Source organism: Chrysemys picta, chromosome 3 (genome assembly GCF_011386835.1).
Source record: "Chrysemys picta bellii isolate R12L10 chromosome 3, ASM1138683v2, whole genome shotgun sequence".
Classification (NCBI taxonomy): domain Eukaryota; kingdom Metazoa; phylum Chordata; order Testudines; family Emydidae; genus Chrysemys; species Chrysemys picta.
In genome coordinates, this window is record NC_088793.1 from 41,042,272 (window position 1) to 41,064,289 (window position 22,018).

General features: G+C 42.5%; 1 protein-coding gene across 2 annotated transcripts in view; it reads left to right on the forward strand.

Annotated features, from left to right (window-relative positions):
* Nucleotides 1-22,018, forward strand: part of SH3YL1 (SH3 and SYLF domain containing 1) — a 100,505-nt gene that overhangs the window by 27,903 nt on the left and 50,584 nt on the right. For both annotated transcript variants that reach the window (XM_005289664.4, XM_042848771.2), the window contains exons 2-4: nucleotides 16,183-16,293; nucleotides 17,354-17,467; nucleotides 21,554-21,618. In XM_005289664.4, coding sequence (XP_005289721.2) covers nucleotides 16,183-16,293; nucleotides 17,354-17,467; nucleotides 21,554-21,618 — 290 coding nt within the window. The remainder of the gene's footprint in view (nucleotides 1-16,182; nucleotides 16,294-17,353; nucleotides 17,468-21,553; nucleotides 21,619-22,018) is intronic.

The window sequence follows — 22,018 nt, forward strand, 5'->3', positions numbered from 1 at the left end:
CTTGCGGAGCTCACGCAGAACTGAATAGGGGAGTGCCTGCCAGTCCACGATCTGCCCCCCGTTACCATCATCCTGCCAAGAGACGGGAAACGCCTCAAACCCACAGCTGGATTCTTCGTCGGTCAAGAGACCGGCCTCACGCGCTCGCCGCACCGCCGCAGCGACAACGCCGCCCCGGGCGGCGGCACAGGGAGGGTCAGCTGCGGGTAAGAGGGGGGCGGTCCATCACCTGGGGGCAAAAGGGAGACTGGCTTGGGACCATCAGGGCCGACCCCCTCCAGCGCCTCCTTACAACGCTGCCAGAGCAGCAGGTGCTGAACCGGGGCATGGGGTTCACTATAGAGAGTGGTCCCAATCCGCATCCAATCAAGAAGCCGCAACGACCCGCAGTCCGGATACCAGGGGCACTGGCGATCTATTTCCCTTAGAAGGTCCTCGATATGAGCGACCGAGACAACGACACATGATCGTTGCCGTATAATCTTTTGTAACTCCCTTGCGTGCTCCTTCTGGGCACTGGAAAGTCCCCCCTCCATACTCACGAATCAGGGGCGGCAAACGGCCGCGGAGGTGCACTCGGCGTATCCAGCTGGTGAGCAGGGGGGATCACGTCGGGGTCACCAGATGCGGCGACGAAAAAGGAAGGAGACAGAGCGCCAGGTCGTGGTAGCCGAAAAGCCTCCCAGGGACTTTCTACTGGGGTTTTTATTATTTTACTTCTTTATCTACAACACTTATGAGTGGTTCAATTTTTGCGCATAGGAGGAGCATACAATACTCACTAACATGACTTAACAAGCCCATATCTTGTGCACGTGAAAGTGAGCAGCGAGGGTGATGATTAGGTCAGCCAATAAGTTTCTCAATCACCGGCGTGGGGGTGTAGGCCGCTCTGGCCTCGCAGCCACGGGCGCAGTGTGCCGCAGCCGTGAGCTAGCGATTCGGGAGCTGTGTGTCTCTACAACTGAACTGTGGGAAGTGATTGTCCCAGACTGGAAGGATTTTTAGCCTGTGTATGAAAACCTGGGAAAGCCAAGGCAACTTAAGAATCTTCCAACCTGTTTATCACTCAGGGTGAGAATTTGCTAATTTATATCTTACCTATCTAGTATGTTAAACTCAGTTTGCAGCTTTTGTTTATGTACGAAGGTAATCTACTTTGATCTGTTTGCTATTGCCTATAATCACTTAAAATTTACCTTTTTGTAGTTTAATAAACTTATTTCTTGTTTATAATATAACCCAGTTTGTGCAATTTATATCTGGGGGGTGGCAAGAAACTGTGTACATCTCTCTCCACATTGAGGGGAAGGGTGAATTTCTATTAGCTTGTGGTGTACAGATTTTTCTATACCGTGCAAGAGAGTATTATTTTGGGTTTATTTCCCAAAAGGGATGTGCACATGAATGCTGGGTGAGTCCTCTCACACAGAGCTGACTTCAGTCTGTGTCTGCAGCTGGGTGTGGCCCTACCTGCGTGTGTGTCTGTGTGCGCATGCTGCAAGAGGTTGGAGAGCCTAATTCAGCAAAACAGGGAGAGGGAATCCAGGCTGGTGGAGCAGGAGAGGCTCAGTGAAACCCCAGTACATCAGGTGGCATCCTGGACGGCGGGGTCCAACCCGTCACAGTGGCGTAGTCAAGCAGGGTAATGCGCACAGCTTATTGCTCTGAAACACTGGTGGTGATTTCAAGTGTGTTGGCTAGAGAACAAAGTGGTTACTGGTTTGTTATTTTCTATTTGTTTATCTTATTGAGATCCGGGAAGTGGGTGGGCGGAAGGGGAGGATCCACAGGACCTGGAAGTCAAGTGATTCCAGGGGATAACTAATGAAATAACAGGACAGGAGTGCGGTCAAAAGGTCAAACGAAGGGAACCTGATGGGGATTCTTTGCTTATTTCGGGCAAGAGAAATAGGAACAGCAAAAGCAGCAAAATGAGTGAAAGTTTGTAATTCTACAGAGTACCTGAAATATAACTGCCCCAAATTGAAGGAAAATAAACCCCCCTCCCTCCCCCGATCTCCTGTTGGCTCAGTTGTCCTCAGTCCCGGAGGGTACCCCCACAATTTATCACACCTGCATGATGGACACCAGACCTGGTGAACCAGAAAAGGAGCACATTAATGTTGTCAAGATTGATGGCACAGAGTGCCTGGGTTGAAGGGATACTGGGGCCCAGTTCTCCCTGATTCGACCAAGTGTGGTCCCAGAGGCAAACGGCCAGTATTAAGGGGGTGAGGCCGGAAAGGTTCCCCATACCACTACAAAGGTTTGTGTGGAGTGGGAAAGTTTGGAAGGTGATTTACTTTTAGGGATCCTAGAGGGCATCCCGGTAGACATGTTGGTAGGGAACAATTTTTTCCACAAGGCCAGGACTGTTGGTGCGGTAACTCACAGCATGAAGGAATATTGTGTAGGGCCCTCGAAGGGGGAGGAGAGTGTATTGCCTATCAGTGAGAAGGCTGTTCCAGCTGGTGGCTGCAAGCCTGTCGCAGCTAAACCAGGGATAGATTCTGCTCTAGGGAGTACGGAGGTGTGTGTCTTGGAGGGAAGCCCGGAGAAGGGTGTTGGAACCTTAGAATCCACAGAGCAGGTGGGTGAGGGTTCCACTGGCACTGCAGTGCAGGATGGCAGCATGGTTCCAGGTGTGGGAGATGCAGAGTCAGGCCTCTGCCCAACTGAAAGCAATAGGTCCCCAGGGCTGGGGGTAGGAGAGATGTTGTCAGTGTCTGAGAACATTTTCCCAAGTATTAGCGGTCAGGAATTTGCAGCTAAGCTCCCCTGCGTCCCTTACCTGTCATACAGGAGGCATTCCTAAGGATGGCAATGGACATGGTGGGTCCTATGCCACGCCCCATTTGGAGAGAGAACAAGTATATCTCAGTGGTGGTGGATTTTGCCACTAGATACCCTGAGGCGGCCACTCTGTCTAATATAGAAGCTGAGACAGTTACAAGAGCCCTACTCAGTACACTTAGCAAAGTGGGCTTCCCTAAGGAGATTTTGTCTGATTGGGGAGAAAACTTTATGTTGCAGTTATTCAACGAGCTATTGAAGGTGTGTGGTGTGAAACAACTTAAGACTGTCCCCATTGGGTTGGTGGAAAGGTTCAATGGGACCCTAAAATCCGTGCTGGGAATGTATGCCAAGAAAAGGGGCCAAAGTTGGGACAAGTTATTGCCGTTCCTGCTGTATGCTTACAGGGAGGTACCCCAAGAGTCCACAGGATTGTCTCCATTTAACCTTCTATGTGGGAGAAAAGTGAGGGGACCCCCTCGATCTCATTTAAAAAAAAAAAGGGGAAAGGGTACGGCAAGGTGTTTTCCAACAAGCCATGGAGAATGCACTTGCTCTCCCATAAAATCCTCACCAAAGGGATACAACCCCTCCTTTCCAGGCCTTATAGGGCCACCGGTAGGGTGAAAGAGCAAATTCATACAGAGATACAAATATCTGAGAGTAATTAAGGAATCTGATAGCTCGTGGGCATCCCCTGTGGTCTTGGTCCCCAAAAGGGATGGTGCTGTAAGATTTTGTGTGGACTATAGAAAACTTAATGCTGTTACTGTAACAGACGCGTACCCCATGCCAAGAATCGATATGCTGGATGTGCTGAGCCAAGCCAAATACCTCAGTATTTTTGATTTAACTAGAAGTTATTGGCAGGCACAGAAAAAATCTGCTTTTATCACTGATATAGGGCTCTATGAATTCACAGTGTTACCTTTTGGTTTGGTCAATGCTGGTGCAACCTTCCAGAGACTGGTCAACAAAGCGTTAAACGGTTTACAGAGCTTCGCAAGGGCATATACAGATGACATAGTTGTATTCAGCATCACATGGGATAACCACAAGAAGCACCTGGGGGTTGTGCTGTCAAAGCTCAAAGAGGCTGGTCTAACCATAAAACCCTCTAAGTGAAAGATAGGTGCAGCCAAAGTCCCTTATCTAGGACATTGGGTTAGGGGTGGGGGGCAAATATCCCCTGACCCTTTTAAGTTGGAAGCCATTGTATATTGGCCTGTGCCCCAAACTAAAAGGCAGGTCCAATCCTTCACAGGGTTGGCAAACTATTACAGGAGGGGGAGGGTTCAGCGCCATTGTATCCCCAATCACGGACTTATGTAAAAAGAATCAACCTACTAAGGTGATTTGGTCAGGCGTGCCAGAAAGGTTTTGATAAGGTAAAGGCACTCCTGTCTGCAAAGTGCTAGCCAGCCCTGACTTTGATAAGAGTTTTGAATTATGTACTGATGCATCCAACACTGGCAAATGGGAGGATGACAAAAAGCACCCCATTGCCTTCCTAAGTAAAAAGCTGTCCCCTACTGAACAGAATTACTCTGTCATAGAAATGGAGTGCAAGACGATATTATTTTGGGCTTATCTCCCAAAAGGGGTGTGCATGTGAGTGCTGGGTGAGTCCTCTCATACAGAGCTGACTTCAGTCTGTGTCTGCAGCTGGGTCACTTGGTGAATCAACCATACCCTATCTGTGTGTGTGCACTGCAAGAGGCCGGAGAGCCAAATTCAGCAAAACAGGGAGAGGGAATTCAGGCTGGTGGAGCAGGAGAGGCTCAGTGAAACCCTAGTACATCAGGTAGTGTCCTGGACCAGGGGGGGGGGGGTCCAAACCGTGTCACACTCCCCCAACTCCCTGACTCTCCATAATGGGACACCCACCCTGTGAGACAATGTCAGCATCCTCCATGGCTGTGTTGATTTCTTCTCCCGGCAGCCTCCATTCCCAGCTCTGGCTCCATTCCTAGAGACTGTCGCACCTGCCTTCCCCCACCCTGAAAACCTGATGGGAGAGGTGTAGAGGGGCAGGTGGGGCAGCCTGGCTGCAAGGTAGAAGCATCCTGCTGAGGAAGCCTTGGCTGTGCCATTGGTAGGTATCTGTGTATTTGAAACTTACAAGTATAGGTAATTTTAATTAAAGTTGGGTTAAGGTCACTGTTAGGTTTGAGTAGGCTACCAAGCATATTTTTGCAGGTGTTTATTTTTGTCTGGGTTGGGAGGGGCTCAAGCAAAAATTGTAACTCAGAGCGGGGGCTCAGCTCAAAAACTTTGCAAACTGCTAGTTTAGTCCTGGTCCAGCAGCTGTGAACCCAGTATATAGCCCCACTCTGGCTTCCACCAGCCTTGGTTACAACCAGCACAGTGATTCTAACACACTTCCAGTCCTGAGTTTCCCCAATACCATGTGTCCACCCCTCTTTGGACAGCTTAGAGAAATAATAAGGTTCATAGCTCCTGTAAAGAAACAAAACCACATCACAGCTTTTTAACTTACTGGGGTAAATACATACTTTCATTTAAAGACAGCACTGAGTTGGTTTATGATAAAAAAGAAATAAATTTATTTACAAAATATGCAAAGGATTTAGTGAGTTCAAGTATAAAGAATCAAGATAATTACAAGTAAAACAAAATAAAATGTGCTTCTAAAAGTCTAAAACTTAATCTAGCAATATACAATATTTGCCCAAGCAGGCTTCTCACCTATATTCAGTTCCCAAAGATTTCAACTTCCCACTTGCTTGAAGGACCCAACTTTCTCAGCTTGAAAGAGCTCTGTTCCCTTGTCTGTCTAGTGATGGGTGCCAAGATGGACTCTGTCCTTCCGTATATCTTTCAAACTTCAATGAACTTGTTTCAAGAGGCAGGATGACCTCATGCTGTTCTCCCCTTTCTGTGGGCTTCACATTCCCCTGCATGTAAATTGGGCTTCCATTGTTTTGATTCTACCATGTATAATTTACGTAGGAGATCGGTAAATAGCTGCCCCCATCCTGTCTGGGTGGGAGCTGTTCCTTCTTTGTTCGACCACACTCTTTAAATCATCACATCAATGGGCATTCATAATTCCTCCTATAATATTAATACATACCCTGGTGATTAATATCATTGTAAAATGTGTCATTAGCTTTCAGAAAAGAGCTCACTCTATGCATTGTATACTACAGTAATATTGTATTCAATCATTTGATTCAGTTCTTTATCACTTGAGATTCAGCCCCCATGCCTTTGCAAAAGATTCTTCTGAAAAGTAAAACTCAGACCAAACTTCTCTCTCCTGCTGGATATAGATGCCATACTGTCCTTTCCCGAACTTGCTAGTGTTAGGTTTGCCTCCACCCCTTGTTAGCTTGATGGGTCTGTTTACTGCTTATATGTAAACTGAGGTAAACACTCATTTCTTTGTTTAGGATAGACCTGTTTAATAACTCCCATGACATACCTGGTCTATGCACACTTTAGTTATTCCAGCATATATCCGTAACTGTTAATACCCATCGTGTATATACATCACGCAAGAATATTAATGATCAGTGAGTTATCAATTTTCAACTGATACCTCACAGAGCATATTTTGTACAAAGATTATTACAATAGTGTGTAGGGTGTGTATATAGGGGTGCTTAGTGTCACAGGAACCAGTAGAAAACCCTAATACAATAAAGAGAGGTGAAGTTTCTAGGAAGCAAGGTAACATGTAAGAGAAGACCAGGTTCACTGAAGTGAAAGTGAACTAATAAAGGAAAAGCAAAGGAAGAAACCATCCTATTGCCACTTTTTTCTCCCATCAGTGCCTGTAAAAGCTTCTGTTTTATTTTAAAATGTCTGTTTTCTGTACATGGACTTTTTTTTATTGCTGCATTGAATTGTAAAGTGGTCAGTTTTCTCCCCACTATCACTGTCTTGCTTTTGAGGTTTCTCCTTCCCATTAAATACCTCTGAGTACTTTTTCCTTGACTGTATGAGCTTCAGCTTGTCCAAAAGCTATCGTATTGCATTGTATTCTGCTCATTTTTCTGAGTTTTTGTATTATTGCTGTACTCATTGGTATTTGTAGCTTCTCTGAATTACTACGCATTCCACTAAACGCTGTTAGCTCGTTTTTCTAGGTTCTTAATTAAATTTAAATAATTCTTGGTTTTTGATGGCTGATATTCAGTCATTTCTCTGTTCTTTTGTGTCTTGAATCCAAATGCAGAGACTTTTCCAACTATACTCTTCAAAATTGACTTATTGTGCATACAAGATCGTCACACAAGACCTTGTCTGTACCTGTTTTTACATCTCCCATCTCCTGTGTAAACTGTTCTTATTTCTGTTGACAGTCAAGTTTTGAGAATTCTACCATATTTGTTTACTCTTTGGTTCATAGATTCATAAAATTGGGATTAGATCAGAATTAGTTTTTAAAGAATGTAATAACTTTTGTACATACTATACCTCACTCAGACAATTATGCCAAATATGTTTTGCTCTCTATTCAAATATTCAGTCAACACAATATGTTACTACTAGAATCTAAATGAGAGGCTGATGCACTTGCTTTATAAGCTTGCAAATTAAGTAGTTAATCAATTTTCCCGTGATGTTCTCCTTTGCAGTATGTGGTGCTGAGTCATATGGGCTCTGTCTTCTTCCTTCATCATGAAGCACTGTGTAAATGAAACTTGGTCTCATTGGGCATTCACTGATCATGACATTGTAAATCCTCTAGATGGACATTATTGTCTTACTGCTTTTTGCTATGTCTCTTTCCTGAACACTGGTGGAATACAAACCAAACAATTCTGTATATTAACGCAAGGCATGCTTAAAAGCTACTAGTGAAGAATGTGCAATGGAAAGATAGGCTACTGTACAATTCATATTATACAATCAGCATGGTACAACATGCTGTCTAGAAAAATAAGTAAGTAAAAGTTCTGTAAAGTCTTCTTACTATAAGGTATTTAGGAACAAAAATTGCTGTGGTAGCATAATACCAACAGACCCCAGTAGTCGTTTGGCCAGGATCAAACCTGGGACCTATGGAGCTTAATGCATGATCCTCTACTGCATGAGCTATAAGACACACCTCTCTTAGTTGAGGCTGTAGCCAACTCATCAATCTGTAGCTGCCACTAGAGGAGGACAGAGTGCCACACCAAGCAGGCATGGGTTACAGTAGCATGATATTATGCTGTAGTTTATTAAATAGCAAAATATATTGTAAACTTCTTTGAGCAAATTCAAGGAAAAATCATTGTTAGTTTTCAAATTACAATGCAGTCCTATGAAAATTGTGGGAATAGGAACTCAGATGGAGCAGAAATGTAATATTATTTCTATTGTAGTAGCATTTTGAAGTCTCAATTAGGATTGGTTCCCCATTGTTCCTAGTCCCTATATAAATGGGGTAGAAGGACATTTTTTGTCCCAAAGAGCTTCAATGTAATTCTCAGTTCTATGATTCCTATATAGTGCTTGGACAAACATTGATGTTTTTTATAAGACAAACAGATTTCTATATTTCCTGGGTTTCTTTCCTATTTCTTTTGTCTGTCATTCGTATTGTGCAAAGGTAGTCAGATCTGTAAGAATTACTTTGTTCTGTCTCAGATTGTCTCTGAGCTTTTCCATTTTGAAAATATGCTATGCTCTCCTAAACTACAGGATACCATCAAAGGGATTCTTTCCTCTTTCAGAATTCTTCTAGGCACACCTTAATGTTATCAAGTGTGGTCCAAACTAGTATTATGGAATTCAAACAGAAACCAAAACTGTTTTAAGAGCCCTAATACTTTATTTTGATTGCAGAGGCACTCACTGTACTTTCCTTGTTCAAACTATTGATAGCATTGCCTTTGTTCAGTAACATAGGAACACAGGAATTTCCATACTTAGTCAGACCAGCTGTCCAGTCCACTTTTTCTGAAGCCTCAGTGACTAAAAGTACCTAATATTTATTACCACAAAAGAGCAGGTCCGGAGTAGGTATTGTCTTCATATTTGCAGTGGTGAAGACTGATGCAAAGAAACGGTTGCCTTATTCTTTTCTTCCTTAATTTTTCCCTCTTATCCCAGGTGAGCCAGAGCGGACACACTGATTCTTTTGCAGGCCCCCAGCTTCTGACATACTTAAAAAAATCTTTTGTTTGTTTTTACATCTTGTTACACTTTTATGCATCCCAGAATCACAGTCCAAAAAAGAAGCAAGAGACACACTTTTTGATTGACAAACTACCTAATAACCTTGAATCAGTTAGGTCAGGAATAGTTTGAACAAAACGTAAGTGAACAGCAGATATGTAGCAGCAGGCCCTGAGTAGCTACACCCACCCAGTGCTATGCACACAAACAACCTTGAACAGGAACACTGAATTCAGAGAGCAGGAATAGAAAGAACACACACCCCAATCATCACAATTTCTTTCCTTTCTCCTGAAAAGTTCACCGTAGTTGGCCAGAGGCACTAGGTGATCCTATGGCCATAAGTTATATCTCTAATGCAGCTCAAGGAGTGGATGCTATTGCTATGGTGCAACTTCCCCAACTGGCCACATTACATAATCATACGCAGAAAGAACATCCTCTTCCCTATCTGTTCCCCTTTTTGCAGACAGTATATTTTGCTAGTTAAATGCACTTGCCACACTCCATCACAGGCAGCCTGCAAGATCATGTCATGAGTATTGAAAACACTTACAAACCCTTACCTAACACACACTGTTTGTTGAGATAGAATACTGGGAGTGTTGCATGGATACACTTGTTGAAACTTGCATATTTTCTAGTCACCTCATTCGGCTTTAAGGATAGTGAAGATAACTCACCTGGGATAAGATAGCTCAGTGGTTTGAGCATTGGCCTACTAAACCCAGGACTGTGAGTTCAATCCTTGAGGGTGCCACTTAGGGATCTGGGGCAAAATCAGTACTTGGTCCCGCTAGTGAAGGCAGGGGGCTGGACTCGATGACCTTTCAAGGTCCCTTCCAGTTCTAGGCGATGGGATATCGCCATTAATTTAAATGTTTTTTTAAGAGATTGGATGAACCTTTTCTATCAGCATAGAGAACTTGATCCTCATAGGTTGATTGAAGAGCTGATACAATGAGGTTTCGCCAATACTTTCATGAGGGGTACTCCTAATATTGTTTAAAGCATGACTTAATGCAATCTTGCATCTTGATGATCCTCCAGTATGTGAACTACATACTTATTTAGAGTCCCATGCATTCTCTCCACTATGCCATTTCCTTGGGCATAGTACACAGCAGATTCGCAATGTACTATTCCAATATTTGTCAGCCTTCAAACTGTCTTGATACAAAAGGTGTCCTATTATCTGAAACAATGCTCTCTGCTAGGCCAAAAGTAGCAAATAAAGTGGTTAAACAAGAAATGAGCTCTGATCCATAGGTCCTTTCACCTCCTGAATTATACCATTATCTTTCATGTTTTGCATTTCTGCTTGGATCTTGTGCACAAATACAGGAGATACACAACGTGCAGGTGGTGCAAAAGGCTTGGTACTCAAATCCAGCTGTAGAGAGTACGTATATTCTACTCCTGGGGGAATTCTGTGCCACTGTGCAATGCAGAATTTTGCAGAAATTAATGTTGTGTGCACAGAAATGGGCTGCAATGCTGCTGGCCGCAGAGCCCAGTTTGCACATAGAAGACACTGCCAGGGGAGGGGGAGGGAACTAGAGAGTTCCCGACAGCTGTAGTTCCCTGCATGCCCTGAGAGACGGCAATGGCAGCATGCAGGCAACTCCACACAAGCCTGGGACCAAGCATCAGGCTGTTTTTCCCTTTGGATACCTAAGCTCTGGGGAGAGGGGGAAGGGGGGTCCTGGTATCTGCGCTAGGGGGGCCCTGCAGCTGGGCTCTGGGTCAGGAGGGTGTGTGAGTATCTGGGCAAGAGGGGGCCCCGCAGCTGGGCTCGGGGTGGTGGTGGTGGGGGGGTGTATTGGCTGGGGAGAGGGCATGGCCGGGCTGGCCTTGGGGGATGGGGGGGGCAGAGAAACAGGAACTGGATTATCATGGGGGTTTCTTTAACTCTCTACTCCTGGGGGAATTTTCTTGTGTGTCTGTATTGTCACAGATATACTTGCTGACAGGTATTTTGAAATAAATTACCAAAATAATTGAAATTGGCGTGACTATGTAGTGTTATTTTGACAAATAAAATTTGCAAAGTTTTAAAATACTGTGTGCAGAAAGTTTATATTTTTGGTACAAAATTCCCCCAGGAGTAATATGCCAGGGACCGAACACTATCACCATTAAATAACTCATGGTGTATTTGAATGATAGTTTTGGATATCACTTTCTATTCTAGCTGACATAAACACACGTGAGGTGTCCTGTGTGAGTTGATGGGTAATACCAAGCCGTAAGCACAGATCATAGGACAATAATGGAACGACATTCACAGCTGTGCACCGAACAATGTAAAAATTTTGCAGTCAAGGCTATGCCTTTGTAGAGCACAGAACTTACAACATTAGCCACTGTCTGCAAATACAAATCCCAGACATTTTTAACCACTGTCGGGAGGCAAATGTCCAGCATGTGAACTAACCCAGAAGGGAGAATGTTAACATCAGCACCCATATCCACTATGCACTTCATTGGAGGGCCATTAATATCCATGATAGCAAATACTAGCTCCAGTGCCTTGCCACATGAGAAAATCATACTAAGGGAAACATCAGGGATCCCAGTAAAGGTGGTCTCATGCAGCTTCACATGCACTTCATGTAGGGTGACCAGACAGCAAGTATGAAAAATCAGGACTGGGATGGGACGTAATAGCAGACTATATAAGAAAAAGACCCAAGAATCAGGATTGTCCCTATAAAATTGGGACATCTGGTCACCCTAACTTCATGCCTCCTGTCTTTGTGAACCCGTGTACCTCTGCATAGTGTCCTTCCTTTCCACAAGCGCAACACATAGCAGTGCTAGCTGGGCAGGGAGGGAAATTGGCCAAGTGATCCGGACTACCACACCAGAAACCACCGACTTGGCAACGTTTACTGCCATCGTCATGAAGCAGGAATAAGTAGTGTCATATGACTGGGCTACAGAAGTAGGAGGAGCAGCTGATGGTTTAAGCATAGACACAAAGGTAGCAGCAGTCTGACAGACACAATCTTCCATCCCGAGCCCTTTCCAATGCCTTGCTCTTAGCAACCAGAGCATCAAAAGTTACCATTCTAGCATCTTCAGTCATTAACGAGTCCTTCAGGTGGTCATTGGTTGCGCCAGTCACAAAAATATCATCATAACATCCCCAAAATCACAATTCTGGGCCAACTCCACAAATGACATGCAAGCTCACATATGGTTTCATTAAGCTGCTGGTGAGTTTCAAAAAATGTTTTCTTTTTTATTAGAACAGAATCTCCAGTGCTGAAATACTTGAGGTACTGCACAGATGCCTCAAAGGACGACTTGGGTTCCAGGAATACATCATAAATATTAATGTCAACATGGCCTAAGTAGTTCTGCAGCAAGGGTAACCTAGCAGCATCAGAGAGTTACATGATCTGCACATAGTTTTCAAAATTCTGAATAAAGTCTGGCTAGTCATCAGCCTAAGGGTGTCCAGGCAGCATAGGTTGCACATTAGCAACACTTGTTGCCATAATGTTATGCTTTGATGCATCCCAGAATAGCAGTCCAAACCCTCTCCCTCCCTCTTCCCCCCCAAAAGCAAGACCTGCAGGTAGGTTGTTAATCAAAAGATGTAATAACCCAGAACCCGTTAGATTAGCAACAGTCTAACCAAAATGTAAGTCTGAACTGCAGATATGTAGCAGTGGGCCTTTAATACCTGTACACCCTATGCTATGTATACATACAGCCTTAATCAAGAACAGGAAACAAAACAGGAACAAGGAGCAAGATGTTGGAAGGCAACACCCACACCAGTGATCACATACTTTTAACTGTTTGCTCTTTGAACTCCATTTTGGCCCTTTAATTTCTTGTTTAATGCCTTCTATAATTTAGGCTTCTGTTTATTGGCTTCACTAGGGTCAGAGTTCCAAATCTTGAAGGATTTCTGTTTTGGCTCAAATAGGCTCTCAAACCTTGCCATTTAGCCATGATTGTTTCCTCCTTGTCTTCCTGGTTCCCTTTTTGGTGGTGTATTGATATTTCAGGGGCAGGATTTTAAGTTTTTAAGAGGTTTAATTTGTTAGCCTACCAGCTGTTTTGTTAACAGTTAAATTTAGAGCATACTTCTCTGTAGTGCCTAACTCCCACTCAGTCCATTCTTCCTTGTGCTCACTCCATCTGTTTCCTTCTCGCTCGTTACCAGTAGAAATTTTCATAATTGAACAAATTTTCAAACTCTTGTCAGGCAACGTGGAGGAAGCACTGCTGAGCGCCACAATCATGATGGTTGTTTATATGGACAAGGTGCTCCACATGTATTGGCAATAGGATGTCCAAAATGTCCATGCAATTTAGGATGTGGAAGGCCACTTTCCTCAGCATGTGTGTAGAGCTCGCCATGGTGCTACGGTGACAGAGCACCAATGTGTGAGTCTCCTTCAAAGCAGAGAAACGTGCTCCAAGAGAAGCTTGCCTTCTTTGTTTGCTACCAGTCGGTGGCTAATTCATTTGGTTTTGAAAATCAACTGTCGGAACTGTTGTCATAGAGATGTGTGTTGCTGCCCTGGATAATAAAGCTTGGCAATACAAATTTGTGAATAATCTCCGGTGAATGCTTGGGGTTGCAGAATTGTATCGGGACCACTGATGGGACACACATGTCTTCCATTTGTCTGTCCCCCTGTTCCCCTCCCATATGCTCCCCAAACAGGCCTTGGAGTTCATCAGCAGAAAAAGAGGTATTTTTTCATGATCATGCAAGGCTTGTTTGATCACCATGGCAAGTTCCCTAAATTAATGTGGGGGGTTAGTCTAGAGAGGTCCATGGTGCTAGGAACTTTAGCAACTAGGTGCAATGAAAAATGGAACTGTTGCTCCCAAAATCACTACGAATATTGATGGTGGTGTGTTTCCAGCTTTATTCTACCTGAAGTGATATAGTTAATTTGAAATTGGAGTACAACTCTTATAATGATATAACTCATTCCAAAATAGTTCTCTCTCTCCCAAAGCAGTTATACTGGGATAAAATGCAAAATAAAGCACACACACAAAAAATCGCTTATGTGGATGCAAGATAGTTTATACTGGAATAAACTAAAGATACACTTTCCCATGTAGACAAGGCCTGAGACAGACACTCTATGGAAGATAGATCGTATTCCCTACTTTCCTTCCTCTCTTCTCAAGGAGGTTTTTCATCCACTAAGTTGTAGAAATACAATCAGATCTTCTAATCAAGGGATAGTGGGTTGGGCCCACCTTTGTAGAACTCTTCATAGAAACTTAAAAAAAAAAGTTTTAATAATTGGAAACCACTAAGAAAATTGTATTAAAAAATACAAGAGCTAGGGCTGTCAAGCGATTTAAAAAATTAATCGTGATTAACCACGCAATTAATGGTACTGTTAAACAATAGAATACCATTTATTTAAATATTTTTAGATGTTTTTTACATTTTCAAATATATTGATTTCAATTACAACCCAGAAAACAAAGTGTACAGTGCTCACTTTATATTTATTTTTATTGCAAATATTTGCATTGTAAAAAAACAAAAGAAATAGTATTTTTCAATTCACCGTATACAAGTACTGTAGTGCAATCTCTTTATCATGAAAGTCAAACTTACAAATGTAGTTATTTTTATTACATAACGGCACTCAAAAATAAAACAATGTAAAATTTTAGAGCCTACAAGTCCCATCAGTCCTACTTGTTCAACCAATTGATTAGACAAACAAGTTTATTTACATTTGCAAAAGATAATGCTTCCTGCTTCTTGGTTACAGTGTCACCTGAAAGTCAGAACATGCATTTGCATAGCACTGTTGTAGCTGGCATCGCAAGATAGTTACATGCTAGATGCACTAAAGATTCATATGTCCCTTAATGCTTCAACCATCATTCCAGAGGACATGCGTCCATGCTGATGACGGGTTCTGCTCTGTAACGATGCAAAGCAGTGCAGACTGACGCGTGTTCATTTTCATCTTCTGAGTCAGATGCCACCAGCAGAAGGTTGATTTTCTCTTTTGGTGATTTGGGCAGTGGCGGCTCCAGGCACCAGCACTCCAAGCGCGTGCCTAGGGCGGCAAGCTGCAGGGGGCGCCCTGCTGGTCCCTGCGAGGGCGGCAGTCAGGCTGCCTTTGGCCACATGCCTGCGGGAGGTCCTCCGGTCCTGCGGATTCGGCGGCAATTCGGCAGCAGCATGCCACCGAATCCATGGGACCGGGGATCTCCTGCAGGCATGCCACCGAAGGCAGCCTGCCTGCCATGCTTGGGGCGGCAAAAAAGCTAGAGCCACCTCTGGATTTGGGTTCTGTAGTTTTGGCATCAGAGTGTTGCTCTTTTAAGACTTCTGAAATCAAGCTCCACACCTCATCCCTTTCAGATTTTGGAAGGCACTTCAGATTCTTAAATCTTGGGTCGAGTGCTGTAGCTATCTTTAGAAATCTCACATTGGTACCTTCTTTACTACTCACATGTATAAAGTTATTCACCTAAGTATGTGTTTACAGGATTGAAGCCTACGATTTTACAATCTTTTAGATAGGGTCAGTGATTTGATAATTTTTTTTTGAAGCACCTAGCATATTTTTGGGGTGCTATAAACAAGTAATAATTGCTAGTAAACCGGTGACAAACATTCTGTCTATTAATTGCTTAAATTAAACAAATCTAATTAACTTATGGAAAGGTCTGAATGTAATTGTCATTCTTATTAAAAATTGGCTGCTTTGTAGGTTTCCAGAGTGGAGCTGATGCTGATGTTTGACATTTAAAACCCTAAATGAATTAGTATCTTCCTTCCTGCGAGGCTGTCCCTCTCCCTATGTTGCACTTCCACAGCTGAAGTTTACAGAGGTTTTTCAGCTGGATTCCTCTTGGTATAAAAGAAGTTGCTGTTGACGGGATGGTCTTTGTGAAAGCCTTTTTCCTTTGGAATTTTGCTCCTTCATGCCCTTTAGTCCACAATAGCCTGTATTTGTTCACTTTCAGGGCCTTTTAATAAAAAGGGCTTCTGAGGAAGAGAATAGTGCTTGTGGCATAAAGTATAGAGAAAGTGGAGACCATTTCTTCTTGTCTTTATTGTTATTAGGTGGTTGGTATATTTTTTAGGATTCCTACATACAAATTAGTTTATTGTGTTAGGTAGCTCTTGTCACTTTAAAAATAAAAACCAGTAAAAAAGGATGAACTCTTTTAAACTGTGACTCCAAGAGTATAATTTCAATAGTCACATTATATATTTTCTATTGTGTTTTACAGTGAATAATCCTATACCTTCCAACTTGAAGTCAGAAGCAAAAAAGGCAGCTAAAATATTACGAGAATTTACAGAAATAACTTCCAGAAATGGACCTGATAAGATCATACCAGGTTAGTAAGGATACAAATTTGTTGCAATTGAAGGGCTCACTTCTTCAGACCTCACTTGGGCAAAACTCTCATTGTCTTCATGATTACCTACTGCGTTCATTGTGCATTTTCTCCAAGTGTAATGAAGACCTGGACCCTATAGCTATAATTTTTGTGAAATGAATTTACTCTTAAGAGGTAAAATTCATTCTTGTCCAGGGGTCCTGTGCTGTATCTTTCTCACAACTTATTCCCCACCCCATCCCACCTCCGCCTATTAGTAAGTCACTGTAAGAGTGGCTATGTTGGTGGACATCTGCATGGTGTGGATTGGGGCTCCATATTTGCCCTGTATAGACTGGCACATAGGGAGGACCAGATATAGTAATTAAAACCTGTACATCTGTAGTAGTTTGTTAATATCACCAGAATCCTCAAGATAGAATTCTAGCCTTAATAAACACATTTTTAAGATATGTTATGTGGCTAAAAATAATCTCTGTACATTATTTTCCTATGACCCTACTGTAAATCAAAATGGAGGTAAATGGAGTTAAACCAGTATAAAACGATATAAGAGGAGAATCAGGCCATCTGACTCTGTTTCCCACTGTCCTTTTTTTTTCTGCCATCTCTATCTTTTTTCCCCTCTGTGTTCTAATTTCCTTTCCTTGTCCCATATTCCGTTTTTTTCTTTTAATTTATACTAGTTGTGTTCCAAAAGATATACAATAAAACTAGATTTTTTTTTCTGATGTCATTTTATTATGAGCCCAAGTATTGAATAACAATGGGGATGTTAATCATTTTTATAAAATGATTACAGATTAACGTGGACTCTGTTACTGTTAAAATTCTCCACTTGAAAAATCCATTGAGGCAGGGATGTTGAGTCTCCATTTCTTTTTGTATTTCACTAATTTAGCTCACTTTTTTGTTATAAATTTATTTCAGTCTCTTTCTTATTCAAAATTGTTAAATATATGGCTGTTTTTTAAGTCATGATTGTGTTTTAGTATGTTCTTTATGCTCTTCTGAAAATGTTAATTTTTAATTTTAAATAATTAATATTTGTTTTCAGCCCATGTAATAGCTAAAGCTAAAGGCCTGGCAGTTTTGTCTGTTATCAAAGCCGGATTTTTGGTAACAGCTCGAGGAGGCAGCGGCATTGTATTAGCACGTCTTCCTAATGGAGGTAAGGTGACATTTTCTCAGTCAAACCAAGAATTAGAGTGTGTATCTTCCTTTTCTACATCAGGGGAAACTTCAAAATAAGTGTAATTCATTTTTCTTTCTTCCTTTTTTTTTTTCTTTTCTTTTAATAAACTAGAACATAGGAAATGCCATACTGGATCAAACCAGCGATCTGTCTAGTCTACTAGCCTGTCTCTAAGGCTGATTTTTACATTAGAAAATTTTGTATCTGTTTTCCAGCAACATTGCAGCACTGGCAGTCAGGCGGCCTTGGGTGGCATGCCTGCGGGTGGTCTGTGGTCATGTGGATTCGGTGGTGTTTCTGCGGGTGATCTGCTGGTCCCGCAGCTTTGGCGTACAAGCCGCCGAAACCGCGGGACCGGTGGACCCCCGCAGGCACCAGGGCCAGCTCTAGCTTTTTTGCCGCCCCAAGCAAAAAAAAAAAAGGGGGGGGGGGTGGCCGGACTGCCGAAGCAAAAAAAACAACCGGCAGCTGCAGGGAACGCGTGGAGGGCGGTCAAGGCAGCTCGCAGGGGGGTGAAGGGCAGAGCCCCCAGGGGCTGCAGGAGGTGCTGGGTCAGCTGCTCCTTTAAAGGCGGCTTGGCTGGGTCGGGCTCAGAGCGGCGTGGGAGGCGGAGGCCAGTGCAGGCGGCGGGCAGTGGCTCGTCCCAGGGGGCACGGTGAGCGGCGGGGATCGCTAGTTCCTGCCCCCCCCCAAGGCCAGGGTCCATGCCCCTGCTGGGCTGGGACTGGCAGAGCACGGGGAGCCAGCGAGGGGCTCCAGAGCTGCAGACCGGGCTGCCAAAGCAAAAAAAAAAAAAGCAGCAGGGCAGCCGGAATGTGCTGCCCCAAGATTGGCTGGAATGCTGCCCCTTTAAAAGTGCCGCCCCAGGCACATGCTTTCTCGTCTGGTGCCTGGAGCCGGCCCTGGCGGGTACACCGCCGAAGGCCACCTGACGGCCGCCCTCACAGCGATCAGCAGGCTGCCCCCCACGGCTTGCCACCCCAGGCACGCACTTGCTGCGCTAGTGCCTTGAGCTGCCCCGGCAGCAGTAGTGCTGCAAGCACTACTGTTGACTGGACGTAGGTTTTTCAGCATCTTTGCTGGAAAACAGTATGATATTTTCTAATGCACGTGCAGTGTAACAATAGGTAGTGCTAGAGCCTTCAGAACAATGTGTAATATCCCCATAATGAACAATTTTAGAATTGTTTTGAAGCATGAAGGTTAATATCTCTTGTAATATGTTTAATGTAGTAGGGTATCTACATACTATTATCATTATTATTTGTGTGTGATCTTTTGAAAATGAGTTTCATAGGTAAGTTTTATATGTTGTGTCGGGAAAACAATCCAGTTTTAAACTTGTTACTTTTTAGTGGACTGATTTCGAAGGTCTCACCGCAGCCCTTGCACCACTCCTGAGGAAGAAAACTTTTTACAGGCCAATCTTCAGCACTACTTATGGAGTTCATACGCATGATTATTATTGTAGGAGATCTCAGGCCTGCCGACAGGGAGGGCAAAGGGGTGAATTGCTCAGGAGCCCGGTGATTTAAAAGGGCTTGTGTGGATGGGATTGATAATGTATTTTTTAAATAAAAATTAAGATTACAAAAAAGAAATCCGGTTTCCTGCTGCTGCCGCTCTATACAGAGCGCCATCCCTCATGGTTACAGTAACAGTTTGCTAGAGTGCTGCTGCACCCTGCTGGTCTGGCAGTCTGTCAGAGCATCAGCAACAGCAGCCTGGGAATCATGGAGCTTGCTGCCTGCTCTGGCTCTCTGGCTCTCCGGCTGCCAGGCTGAGGAGACTTTAAAGAGGAACAAGTTCCCTCTATGCTACCAGATTTCCTCCCCCAGGGCTGCAGCTCCTCGCCAAACACAAGCCAGCAAGTTCAGCCACCCATTCGAGCCATCCTAAATTTGCCAAGAGGCAGCTGGGACTACCCCCCTCCACCCTTTCACTGATTCTGTCACTGGCTGACCAGCTGCTATCACAAGCGCATTATGATGCGCCACCTCCACCGCTCAGCCAGGGAATGAGGCATGGGTTTTCCCTCTGCCTGCGCCCCGGCTGCCTCCCAATAGATGTGGCCGCACCATGCCTGCCATCTCCTCATTGCTCTGGGTATTGATGTCCCACAGCACCAGTAGTGCAGGTATTGTATAGTTGAACTTTGTTGGTCGTATTCAGTTACATCTTGTATATCAGTTTTTTACTTGCCTTTAGATTACACATGAATCACAGTTAGGTGTTTAATTCGCCTAGTTGATACTTTAGGTGTTTTCTTACTTTGTGTTTCTTTAAATGTTTATATATTAATTAATTTAATTCATAATGTATTTATTTAATTTAAATATATAATTCAAAATAACAAATTCTACATCTTACATTTAGTTTCACAGTTTATTTAATACTGGTGCTGTAACTGGGGAAAAAAAAAGATAACTAGGTCAAGCAACACCACAACTTAAGCATAGTGGGTTCTAATGTGTTATCAATAGGATAAAAAGTAGTATCGTAAACCTCAGCCATCCCTTTCTAGGGGGGCAATTGACTTTTCTGCCCTGAGGCCCGGAATTGCTGTCAGCGGGCATGGGAAATCTACCCAGAATGCAACAATTTACATCCAAATAACCAAATATACTGGCTTGGGGACTTTTTGAGGGGCAGGTAGGAATCCTGTCCAAAAGAAAAACTGTAAAATAGCTATAATGAGTGCTGAACTAAAGGTTCTGCTTACTGGGTGTCAAAACTATAAGCATTTTGATATCCTGAATATTTCTTCACCTGTGTGGCTATGAGAGGCTAGTTCAACTCTTAGTTACATAATGCCAAGAATTCTGTCAAGGACAAAATCTTAAATCAGAGGCAGAGCTACACTGAAATGGTGGAAGCAGAGATGTAACTAGACATTTTAGGAATGGGGTAAGCAATCATATTTGCACCCCCTGCTTGTTTTTGGGGGCATTTTTCTGCCCCATTTTTCTTCCTCTATGACTTTGCGCCCTGCGTGGCTGCCACTTGCCCCACTCTGTTTATGGCCCTGGGTGAAAAATATTTCAGAGTGTTCGATCGTGTTTCTGACACTCATCGTTCCCAGACTGTTACTAAGTTACCAAGGCTTATTTGTCTGTCTCTGTTGATTTATAATTAGAAATAGTGTTGTTTGTGTTTAAAATCAATATTTACCAATAGAAGTATTACAGTAAGTAACATTAAGTAATATGTATTAGGAATTCAATATGCAGTAGCTCACTACAGTGTTATGAAATAGTTCCTTAGCTAATGGAGATATTTAATATGCAATAGATTTCTGCTCTGTTGGTCGGTTTAAATGTGAGAACTAATTCAAAAATGTTTAGCTACATTGATGCACCACATAAACCTTCATATTTTCAAACCTCTGATGTTCTGTGTGAAGTATTGTGATACTTTTTGAAACAAGCCTTGGTATCCAAAAGATTAACTGAATCTAAATATATGATGTTTGAAAAATGCTTTTGAAAACATGCACCTTAATATATTTTAAAAAATTGCAGACGGCCTAAAATAAGAGTTCTTCAGTGTAAATGGTGCTGTCTCTGAAGTGTCCCTTTGATATGGTAATCAGAATTACAATGAAATTGCCAATGTGCACTGTTGTTTTTTCAGTAATTATGTCCTTTTTAACTATTGAAATGCAATTTTATAATTTGGATTTTTTTCTTTACTATTGCAATATTATTTATCGAACAAACTGTCCCCAGGCAGCACTGTTTTCATTTGCTATCTACTTGATGTTGCCAGTTCTTCAGGTGCCTTCCATGAAAAGCAGTTTTTACTTTGAAAACATGACTTTCAAACTTAGTTTTGGATGGCACTGAAAATTTTGAGGCGCATTTTAAAAACGAGAAAAAATATATTTAGCTTTGTAATATTTTAGGTTTCAGTTTGAAAATTTGTATGTCAAATGCAATGACTTGTAATATTTTTCATATTGTATTAGTTGACCTTTAGTTTCTGTAAAAGGGAGAACTTACTACTGTTAAATGGTGATATGGTTGAAATTTTGTAATATGTATCTTATTTTGTGTGGGTCAGGTTGGTCTTCTCCTTCTGCAATAGGGATAGCTGGCCTTGGTGGTGGATTTGAAATTGGAATTGAGGTAAGGATTAAATACATTTGTATTATTTTACAAAAGTAGAGTTTTCTATGCTACATCCATTGATCTTGAAATATGCATTGTTTCAGTGTACATGAACTATAATTGAAACTTATTTTACAATATTGCATGTACAGTATGAATTTTTCTCATGTTTTCATAAAATGATATATTTCGAATGGGATGTGAAAAATCCAGCAATGAAGACTTGTACATTTTTATCTGATCTCTTTGCTAATTAATTGAAGTAAAATTAAGCATTAATTAATAAATTTCTAAAGGGTAGAAACAAATGACCTGTTTGATAAAAAAAAAATATTGTACCTGGGGTAAAGAAGTGAGATAAAGGGGATAGAAGATTTTGTAGTTGGACTTGATAGGATTATATACAGATTGTGTTTGC